The 11524-nt window shown below is 54.0% G+C and overlaps 1 protein-coding gene across 1 annotated transcript in view; it reads left to right on the top strand.

The window, feature by feature from the left end:
• CELSR1 (cadherin EGF LAG seven-pass G-type receptor 1) overlaps positions 1-11524 on the top strand; it is a 147101-nt gene that overhangs the window by 93405 nt on the left and 42172 nt on the right. The window contains exons 6-8 of the mRNA XM_068561993.1: positions 9500-9657; positions 10752-10915; positions 11372-11497. Coding sequence (XP_068418094.1) covers positions 9500-9657; positions 10752-10915; positions 11372-11497 — 448 coding nt within the window. The remainder of the gene's footprint in view (positions 1-9499; positions 9658-10751; positions 10916-11371; positions 11498-11524) is intronic.

Below are 11524 nucleotides of genomic sequence, written 5' to 3'. Positions count from 1 at the left end.
TTTTTTGGCTGTGTTGGGTCTTCGTTTCTGTGCGAGGGCTTTCTCTAGTTGCGGCAAGCGGGGGCTACTCTTCATCGCGGTGCGCGGGCCTCTCACTATCGCAGCCTCTCGTTGCGGAGCACAGGCTCCAGACGCGCAAGCTCAGTAGTTGTGGCACACGGGCTTAGTTGCTCCGCGGCATGTGGGATCTTCCCAGACCAGGGCTCGAACCCGTGTCCCCTGCATTGGCAGGCAGACTCTCAACCACTGCGCCACCAGGGAAGCCCAAAAATCTTTTCTTTTTAATGCTCCCCAAATAACAAGAGTCCGTCCCCACAGGCCAGTATTTTCTTGGATAACTGAACACATGAAGGACTCAGAGCTGCAGGTGGCTCTGTGTTTGAGCCCTGGAGAAGGACCTGAGGCTGCCACGAAGATGCAGTGACGCACTGGCTGCTAATTGCTCCTTTTTTCTTTAGAGATGTAAAAGAAACTCTATATTTTTAATATAGGAAAATAGGACAGCAAAAATACAGGGAGAATTAGCCATTTGCGTGTATTTTGGCTTTCTTCCTGTCTTTCTTAGCAGTAACACGGCAGCAGCAAACTTTGTGGAATGTTCCCCTCACACACGTCTGTATGCATTTAACCCCACAAGGGAGGTGCCGTTTTTACTCCATATTACAGCTGAATCTGGCGCAGGGGGTGGGGGGAGTCATGTGACTTTCCTAAGCGGGGGTCAGGATGTGACCTCTTGGCCTTTGGGAGGTGATGATCATTGGAGGCTGTGGTTACTGCTGTCCCCTGTCCCCTGCCAGCCTTAGGCCCTCACCCGCATTGGTGTGACAACCAGCCCAGCAACAGGGACTCTGCAAAGGGGCTCAGGTCCACTCTTCCAAATGACCCTGGAGGTGGGAGCTGTGAACTGAGCCGCTCTCTAGGAGAGGCTGCCCAGCTCAGCGGTCCGTCCCCTGCCCCAGGTCACTGGCAGGTGGGGGAGTGAGGAGCACCTGCCCCCTCAGCCAGAGATGTCTGCCCTACCTGGTGGCCTGTAAGTGGCCCACCTGGTGGCCCGGTCAGGCTTGTATGCAGCAGTTTGCTGCCTACACCCTAAGGGGTTGCTGTGTTCCTCCTAGGATGTAGGTGTCCCATGTCTTAAAGGAAAAAGGTCAAGAAGGCCTGGGCTTAAGTCTTAACGTTAAACTCAAGAAATAAATCTGTTTACAGCTTAATCTGGGGGAACTCTGGGCTTCTCCTGTCAATTTCATTGACTGAAGATGGTGGAATGACTTCCTTTTTTAAAAAACTTTATTGAAGTATAGTTGATTTACAATGTTGTGTTTAATTTCTGCTGTACAGCAAAGTGATTCAGTTATACATATATATTCTTTTTCATATTTTTTCCATTATGGTTTATCCCAGGACACTGAATATCGTTTTCCCTGTGCTCTACAGTAGGACCTTGTTGTCCATCCATTCTATATATAATAGTTTGCATCTGCTAACCCCAAACTCCCAGTTCATCCCTCCCCCAGCCTCCTCCCACTTGGCAACCACAAGTCTATTCTTATGTCTGTGAGTCTGTTTCTGTTTCATAGATAAGTTCATTTGTGTCATATTTTAGATTCCACATATAAGTGATATCATATGGTGTTTGTTTTTGTCTGACTCACTTCACTTAGTATGGTAATCTCTAGGTCCATCCATGTTGCTGCAAATGGCATTATTTCATCTTTTTCGTGGCTGCATAATATTCCATTATATATACATATATATATATATATATATATATATATATATATAATATATATATACACACCATATCTTCTTTATCCATTCATCTGTCGATGGACATTTTGGTTGCTTCCATGTCTTGGCTATTGTGAATAGTGCTGTTACGAACATAGGGGTGCATGTATCTTTTTGAATTATAGTTTTGTCCGGATATATGCCCAGGAGTGGGATTGCTGGGATCATATGGTAATTCTATTTTTAGTTTTCTGAGGGCCCTCCATACTGTTCTCCATAGTGGCTGCACCAACTTACATTCCCACCAACAGTGTAGGAGGGCTCCCTTTTCTCCACACCCTCTCCAGCATTTGTTATTTGTAGACTGTTTAATGATGGCCATTCTGACCAGTGTGAGGTGGTACCTCACTGTAGTTTTGATTTGCATTTCTCTGATAATTAGCGATGATGAGCATCTTTTCATGTGCCTCTTGGCCATCTGCGTGTCTTCTTTGGAGAAATGTCTATTTAGGTCTTCTGCCCATTTTTCGATTGGGTTGCTTGGTTTTTTGTTGTTGAGTTGTATGAGCTGTCTGTATATTTTGGAAATTAAGCCCTTGAGCCCTTGTCAGTCTCATCGTTTGCAAATATTTTTTCCCATTGAATGACTTTGTTTTTTCATTTATTTAATTAATTTATTTATTTATGGCTGTGTTGGGTCTTTGTTGCTGCGCGCGGGCTTTCTCTAGTTGCGGCGAGCGGGGGCTACTCTTCATTGCGGTGTGCGGGCTTCTCATTGCGGTGGCTTCTCTTGTTGCGGAGCACAGTCTCTAGGCATGTGGGCTTCAGTAGTTGTGGCACATGGGCTCAGTAGTTGTGTCTCGTGGGCTCTAGAGCGCAGGCTCAGTAGTTGTGGTGCACAGGCTTAGTTGCTCCGTGGCATGTGGGATCTTCCTGGACCAGGGCTCGAACCCATGTCCCCTGCATTGGCAGGCAGATTCTTAACCACTGAGCCACCAGGGAAGCCCTGGAATGACTTCTTGATGCTGCTGAAGAGGCCCCAACCCCCCATGGAAAATGCAGGCAAGGGGATGAACCACTTCCCGGCCCTGGGCGGCTTGCCGCGGCTCCACACCGAAGGGAAGTCCGGTTCCCATTGGACAAGCCATTTTGTCCATATGGAGACTTCAAGTCCTGTGCCGAGTTCCAAAGCTGTCTGGCAGTTCCACTGCCCTGGAGGAGCCGGACTGGTCAGTGTAGCCTTTGCAGCGTGGCAGATCGGAGTGCAGGTAAACCCGACGTGGTGGGTGGTGCCCGTTCCTTGTGCCGTGATGTGCTGTCTCGGGGCCTGGGATGCCGTGTGAGTGGGCAGGCGAGATCCTCGCTGCAGACACTTCATTGGGGGGGGGGGAGTGGGGCAAGTTGAGATGTAAGTGCCCCCGGAACAATCAGAAGGGGCGAGGGGTTGGCAGTTGGTTGGAGTGTCAGGAAAAATCTGCCACGTCCCTTAATCTGTCTTTCCTGCATTCCTTCTCTGCTCCTTGCCTGGGTGGCGTGGGGGGTGAATCCCTTCCCATAAGAGATGTGGACTTACATCTGTTGCACCGTGGCGTCCAAAGCCCCTGTGTGGAGGCCTGATCAGCGAGCGGGGGGTCTGGAAGCAGGGGTCTGAGAGAGGCCGCGGCCTGCCTGGGGAGCAGGAGGGGATTCACACCTGAATGTTACAGACGGGGAAGCTGAGGATCTGAGTCTCCACTAGAACATTCTGTGACCTGCCCTCAAGTGGGAACGCCCCTCCCGGGCCCCCCGGGGACGCAGTACCTTGATCTGCTGTTTGAGTTCCAGCACAGTCCTTGTGGAAGGCTCCTTGGGAATTTGGTTTGGATCCTGGAAGCGTGTGTGTCTGGATGTCTTTTCCTCTTATCTCTTAGCTTCAAAGAGACACCACGCCTGCTTCAGAGGGGGGTCTCATCACCTCTGTGCCAGGACCAGCGGGGTGTCTCACCCACATTTCTTGGTGCGGCTGTCAGCCCGTGGGCTGCATTCAGCTAGCCCACCCGTCGGGCCCGAACCTCACAGTACACGTTCAAGGCTGCCTTTGGACCCTTTGTGACATTCCTCAAGCCCAGCCATCTGTGAATTCTTTGATACGAATGTTGGTTAATCATTTCTGACACAGAGTGTGAATCCATTCTGTTCCCAAGGCTTGCCCCTCCTGGTGTCTGGTTTCGAGGCCCCCCCTACGCCTCCTTCCCCTGCATCCAGCATTTGAAACTGAACCCCCATCTGCCTCCCCCATGAGGAATTGTCTGCAGCAGGTTAAAAGGCTGTAGAAATATGAGCGCTTCGTAAGGACCAAGCGCTTTTGTGCTCACAAACAATCCCCACGGGCTGCTCTGGAGCCTCTAAATGGAAACACCGGGAGAGGGGCTGCACAGGGAGAAGAAATAAGCTGGAGGGAAATAAAAAGGGCCGGCCCGCAAGTGGTGACTTTGGGCGGATTCGCCGAGAGCCAGGAACCCAGATCTGCACGGATTTGCAAAGAAAGCTTGTTGTTTTGGTTCCCCCGAAGCACACACGGGGTCCTTCAGGGCTTTTCGCAGGTGGTGGCAGGGATCGGCATGGCGGGTGTGTCCTCGGTGGCCCCGGTTCCACCTGCCCCATGGCAGGTTCTGCTCAGGGCATCCTGTGCACGCGGAGCGGTGTCGACGGCACCACCTGCGGGCCCTGCCGCCTGGCCTGTGCCTCCATTTCTTGGATCTTGTGCCGGCTTTGCTCGGCCCCTGGGTGTCCACGCCGGGCTGCTACAGGGCGGGGCTGGGGGTGAGTGGAGGCAGGGATCCCCCGGCCGGGATGGGGAGGTACAGGGACTCGGGCCTTCGCCCATCCTGTGCCCAGTGCCCCTCTAACTCGAGAATTGAGACGATCCTCATATACTGCCATGTGGCCCCTTTATTCCCAGGCTGTCTTCTTCTTTTGTGCAAACTTAAAAATTCATCTTAGAAATGTGAAGGAGCAGTTCATCTCGTCTTGCTTTTTATTCTTCGTTCCTCCCCACCCATGCCCACAGAGCCTCACGGACCTTCTCGTCACCAGCCCCAGATCCCCCCCCTCAGCGGGCTCACCTCCCTCCCCTCTTGCAGACACGCGGGGTGGACGTGCAGACCTGAGCCGCACGCCGTCGACATCTCCCGATTCTCCTGATTCCTTTCCCGCCCGGCCTCCGTCCCACCTGCCGGCCATCCAGCTGTGCTTTGTCTTCCCTCAACAGAAACGGATGAGCTGAACCCAGATCAAACACACCTGCTGGGGTCTTCGTCCCTGCCCCCCGAGTCAGGCTGGCTGTGTCATCACACGCACACCTCCCGACCCTGACGGAGAACGTTCACTGCTCTTTTTTTTTTTTTTTTTTAATTAATTAATTAATTAATTAATTTTTGGCTGTGCTGGGTCTTCGTTTCTGTGCGAGGGCTTCCTCTAGTTGCGGCGAGCGGGGGCCACTCTTCATCGCGGTGCGCGGGCCTCTCACTATCGCGGCCTCTCTTGTTGCGGAGCACAGGCTCCAGACGCGCAGGCTCAGTAGTTGTGGCTCACGGGCCCGGCTGCTCCGCGGCATGTGGGATCTTCCCGGACCAGGGCTCGAACCCGTGTCCCCTGCATTGGCAGGCAGGTTCTCAACCACTGCGCCACCAGGGAAGCCCTTCACTGCTCTTTTTGCCTGTTCTTGCTTGTGAGTCTTGACAGGAAGACAGTGGGATGTAGTTTATCCCCATTTTACAGATAAAAATGGGGAAGGAGTTTCTCAAATGTCCAGGTAGAAAGTGGCCGGGGGCATTGTGAGTGGTGGATGCCCATCCAATTTTTCTTTTTTTTTTTGAGGTGAAATTCTCATAAAATTAACCAAGTAAAATGAATAATTTAGTGCAGTCACAATATTGTGCAACCAACCACCTCTATCTATTGATAGATCTGAGATACTTTCATCACCCTAAATGGAATCTCTGTGCCCATTAGCAGTCCCTCCCAATTCCCCCACCACCCGAGCCCTTGGAAATCACTCATCTACTTTCTGTCTATGTATTTGCCTATTCTGGACACATCATATAAATTGGATGATACAACACGTGACCTTTTGTGATAGGCTTCTTTCACTTGGCATGATGTTTTGGAGGTTCATCCACATTGTAGAAATACCAGTATTTCGTTCCTTTTCATGGCTGAATAATAATCTATTCCAGGGCTTCCCTGGTGGCGCAGTGGTTGAGAATCTGCCTGCCAATGCAGGGGACACGGGTTCGAGCCCTGGTCCGGGAAGATCCCACATGCCGCGGAGCAGCTGGGCCCGTGAGCCACAATTACTGAGCCTGCGCGTCTGGAGCCCGTGCTCCGCAGCAAGAGAGGCCGCGACAGTGAGAGGCCCGCGCACAACGATGAAGAGTGGCGCCCGCTTGCCGCAACTGGAGAAAGCCCTCGCACAGAAATGAAGACCCAACACAGCCATAAATAAATAAATAATAAATAAATAAATAAAAATTAAAATAATATTAGCAGATTTAAAAAATAATAATAATAATCTATTCCACTGAATGGATTTACCACATTCTGTTTACCCGTTCATTTGTTGATGGACTTTTGGGTTGTTTCACCTTTTAGCTACGGTGACTAGTGCTACTATGAACATTTGTGAACAAGTTTTTGAGTCCCTGTGTTCAGTTCTCGGGGTCTATGCCTGGGAGTGGGGTCCTGGGTCATGTGGTGGGCCTGGTTATCTCTCTGAGGACCCCCGTCCGTGTATCCTGAGTCACCTGCAGCCTTGTCTCCTGTTACCTGCGGCCTTTGCCCGTGCTCCCTTCTTGTTCTCCTGGTGATCCTGACCACACGGGGACATTTGGCATGTGGTTAAGCTCGTTCCGGGGCAGCGTGAGTGGGGGTGGGGCAGCGGGGTGCTCTGCGGAGCCAGAAACCGGCCCTCGGACGTCGTTCCTTCTCCCCAGTACCTCCCTGTGCGTCTCTCCTGCTGGTCCTTTTAGTTCTCACTCTAAGAATGCTTGGTTCTGTGGTCCAAAGGGCCGTCTCTTTTGACCCAATGGCTGGTGGATCTGAGAGCAGGAATCAAGAAGCGGGCGTTGGGCAATGTTTGTTTTCCCAAAAGTCATGCTTGCTGCTTTAATGCAGTAACGCCAGACTCTGAAATCTGTCTTACCAGTGGGCTGTCTCAAGTCAGTAAGTGCTGCTCTAAATACAAATGCTGATTTTTTTTTTTTTTTTCCTGTCTTTCGCCTCCAATCTTCCTCGCTGTTTCTGCTTGAATCCCGTGGCTCTGGGTGGCTCTGAGCTGTTGATTATGAGGTTCCATTTACAACAACTGCAGTTGTGTAAACAGCAACTTCGTTTCAGTAAAGCCTCCCAAGTATAAATGCTGTTCATGTCCTTCCTCTGGAAGGCTCACACCCATCCCCAGAAACGTAAATTATAAGTTGTAAAGATAACACGGGGCTCGCACAGCTCAGGGACGGTTCTTTCCCCCGGATCGCACCTAATACTTAAGCATCCCATAATGAGCACTTGGACGTGTTCTCTAATGTGGGCTGCTATTACAGAGGGAGAAAACAGATTATTTTTTATACTTATCTAACTGTTGCTTAACCAAAGGTGAAATCTTTAAGGATATAGCTTGGCCGACCTTGTGATCTCATCAACTGACGTAAAAGAAAATGGAAAGGATTATCCGTGAGCTGGAATGTCAGGAGGCAGGGTAAAAGCCTTCCTCGGATTTACCTGAGAAGGGTTTGAGGGAGACTCCTGTGTCTGATGTTGATGTCACCCTCCAAGTCCCTGTAACACAGAGAGGATGGGTATTCTAACATTAAATCCTTATCCTGTACACAGAGAGACTGAGGTATAGTGATAGCCTTGTCCAGGTCAGATGGTTGGCCAAGGGGGAACAGAAGGCCCAGGCGGGGTTGCCAGGTACAGTGGTGCAGGCTGTGCACTGCACAACTCCAGGGCACACTGCCAGGGTGAGTGAGGCCTCCTGAAGTCACACACCTTGGCTGCCTGGCTGAGCTCCCATTACCAAAAGCTCCACGTCCTGCCTTTCAGCCCAGGGTCCTCAATCAAATGGATACTTCCTTGTTCCTGTTAAAAAACTGATGGTTTGGAATGAATTGTGCAGTTGTTATTTCCCTGTTAAAAGACCTTGAGGATGATTTAATTAAATTCCCTACGTTTTTACAACTCCCTGTTTCTAATATTATTATAGAGAAGCATCAAATTGCATCAAGCTATAAACTCGACCTGACCCCAGAGCTGTCACGTGGAGGCACTAGGCCCTTGTTTGTATGGGTGATGGGAGGGCCCTGCTGGGACTGGGAGAAAGTGTTCTCTCCGTGGGGAGGAAGGGGGGGCCACTGCGTGTTGGGTGCGGATGGTGAGGCTTGGTGGCCCTTCACGTGCACCATCTGGGTTAACCAACAGGCCACCTCACAGAACGCAGGTCTTGCCATCCAGGTCGTACAGATGGGGAAGGAAGTCCAGGGGCCTGGCTGAGCCCGAGCCCGCCCTCTGCAGGTCTGGAACATTGAGCCCGTCCCACATGACGTGGCCGGTGCGAACCGGCTCCACGTCCCCTGCTAGAAGGAGTCTGAGGGCTGTCTGGGCAGCTGTGCCCGGTGTCCTCAAAGGGCGGCCAGGAGGCTGGTGAGGGATGCCCGCGACGGGCGGGCTGCCTGGGGAGAGACGGTCGACCCCTGGATGCGAACCACAGCCTCCTTAAGAGGGGGAACCTGCTTCTTCCAGAAGTGGGCAGGCTGCACCCTGTGTCGCTGATCCCAGAGGGATTCTCGTAACCAGCCCTGGGCAGGGAGACTGAGTGCATGAGAACCGCAGGGACATCTGGCGGGTGTAGGGGGGAAGCTCGGGGGCGGGGGGGGGGGGGGGGGCTTGGTCTGGGGGCAGAAAGGGTGGTCGACCTCGGGCCAGCAAAAGGGACTGGAGGGTCATCCCTGGGGGAGGAAGGGCGTGAGCCCAGGGGTGACTGTGCGCACCGGGGGTCGCCAGCTTCCCGGCCCAGTTGGGGAGCACCGCGCTGGGTGGGGGAGGCGGGGGGCCGTCTGCAGGCCGGGCAGTCTGCACCCCAGGAGCCCGGAGCGGGCAGGAGCCTGGTGAGGCGGTGCGTGGACAGGGTCCGGGCCGTGCTTGGACTCACAGGCAGAATCAGGTATTCAGAAGGAGGGGTCCTGGGGCTTTGGTGTCGGCTGCTGTAACAAAATCCACAAACTGGGGGGCTTAAAACAGCAGAAATGTATTCTCTCCCAGTTCTGAAATGAAGGTGTCTGCAGGGCTGCGCTCCCCGAGGGCTCTAGGGAAGGATCCTTCTCGTCTCGTGCAGATTCTGGGGGTGCTGGCATCCTTGGCTTGTGGCATCATCACTCCGGTCTCTGCCTCAGTTGTCCCACGATGTCTCCCTGTGTCTCTGTCTCTGTGTCTTTCTTATAATGACACCAGTCACATTGGATTAGGGTCCATCCTGCTGCGATATGGCCTCATCCTAACCAATTACATCTGCAAGATGCCTATTTCCAAATAAGGTCACATTCTGAGGTTCTGGGAAGGACATAAATTTGGGGGGCTCACTGTTAATCCATTACAGCTGGTTTGGGGACTAATTCAACACGAGGCCAGGGGGCCTCTCACCCTCCACGGGTCGGGGGACGTGTGCAGGGGCTGGGGAATCAGTCGGGGACGCTGGTGGGAGAACAAGCTGACGCCTCCGTGCTTTCTCTTCCCACAGCCCAACATTGGCCGCCTGGGTCTGCCCCACGGGCCGTCTGGAGAGAAGGTGGCCATGGTGACCGTGGACGACTGTGACACGGCCGTGGCCGTGCGCTTTGGCAGCTTCGTTGGGAACTACAGCTGTGCCGCTCAGGGCACTCAGAGTGGCTCTAAAAAGTGAGTGTCCCAGGAGACGGGCCCTGGTGTCCACCCCCCATGGCAGCTGCTCCAAAAGGGGTCGCCCAGGTCAGGACCCCGACACAGGGCACTCTGGACCCAGTGCCCTGGCAGCCCCAATGTGGGCTGGAGTCACAGTCCCTCCCCTTCCCTCCAACACATTAGAACCTTCTAGAATAAGTCCCCTTAGAATCATCTGCCAAGGTAGTGGCCTGGCCATCCCCAGGGTTGTGACGGCCGGCTTGCTGACCCCAGAAGCCATCCCCAGCCCTGTCTCCACAGGGTCCCTGACTTTGTTCCAGTAAGTGCTGGTCCCTGTGATTCAGTGTTCAATCAGTGATCCCCTCCATTAGATCAGAGTGGCCATGTCACCATGTGGATCTGGGGGTCCCCAGGGCCCATCCTAACTCAGGTCAGAGAAATGCTGACATGGATGTTTGTAATGCCCGCTTCAAATCTCAGAGCAAAGGTTCATGCTGGACTCATCCCTAATTGTGTTTTGGTGGGATGTTTAATAAGCTTAGAAGAACCCGGTCTACAGTTCAAAGAACCTGGCCTACCAGTTAGAAGAACCTGGTCTGTCCTGAGCGTCTGGTGTGAAATACACCTTTGTCATCGGATTCCCCACAGCTGTGATGCAGGTGGGATGCGCCCATCTTACTGATGGGACAGCCGTGCCCTGGAGCGGTTCAGCTCCTTGCCCAAGGCCATGCCAATGCTCCTGCAGAGCCAGGGTTCTAGTTTGCTGTGACCGCCCCTCAAGGCCATTAGAGGCCAGAGGAAGGTGGCGTCCTGTTTTGGTGTGGACCGGCCCGGCCAGCAGTCAGCACTCGGGTGGTCACCCAAAACCTCCAGTTAGTCGGGAGCTGACACAAGGGGCAGAGAGGCTGCGAGCCGGTGGTGGCACCGGAAGTAGGATCTGACACGTGTGTTTGGGCCTGTTGGCCACCTGCTTCCCTGGCCTCTGCACCCGTTGGATTATTGACGGTCAGGATGATGAGTGTGCCCTGCGGCAGAGGCCCCTGGGACGTTACAGCAGCGTCGGGGCTCCGCTTTGCCGCCCGGCCATCCAGAGGTTGGTGTCGCCTCCACAGGTCCCTGGATCTGACAGGCCCCCTGCTCCTGGGGGGCGTCCCCAACCTGCCCGAAGACTTCCCGGTGCAGAACCGGCAGTTTGTGGGCTGCATGCAGAACCTGTCCATCGACGGCAGGAACGTGGACATGGCCGGCTTCATCGCCAACAATGGCACCAGGGCAGGTACGGCAGGATGCCCGGGGAATCGTGGGGCTGCGGCGGCCACGCGGGAGGGGCCCCCTCCACATCCTGGGGGACTGAGCCGTGTGCGCCCAGCTGCTCTCGGGTCTGGGGTCCTGCAGCGTTGGAGCGGTGGTGAAGCTGTGGGCGGGCCTGCCGCTGACCCGGACACGCAACCCCAGGGTCTTGAGCCGGTCACCAGACGATCCCACGAGCCAGAGGGTGGGATGGCCCAGAGGCCCAAGGTCTCCGGACATGGGCAGTGCATTCCATGCCATGTCAGGTCTTAGGTTCTGACAGCCCCAGAGGGTCCGAGGCCTGCCCGCCTTCCTCCGGCTGTGTCCACAGGGGGTGTTTCCCCAGCACGTGGGTCGGAGCTAGGAAACAGGGACAGTCCCCCTGAGTCACGCTCTGCCTCTGTTTCCCGCTCTGAGAGCACGCCACGCCCTCTGTTTCCAGGCTGCGCTGCTCAGAGGAACTTCTGCGATGGGACCTGGTGTCAGAACGGGGGCACCTGTGTCAGCGTCTGGAACACGTACCTGTGTGAGTGCCCGCTCCGCTTCGGTGGGAAGAACTGCGAGCAAGGTGAGGGCCTGGTGCCGTGGGTGCTGG

Source organism: Eschrichtius robustus, chromosome 13, assembly GCF_028021215.1.
Source record: "Eschrichtius robustus isolate mEscRob2 chromosome 13, mEscRob2.pri, whole genome shotgun sequence".
NCBI classification, from domain to species: Eukaryota; Metazoa; Chordata; class Mammalia; order Artiodactyla; family Eschrichtiidae; genus Eschrichtius; species Eschrichtius robustus.
Note: the sequence above shows the minus strand (reverse complement) of the source record. Positions and strands in the feature narration are given on the sequence as shown.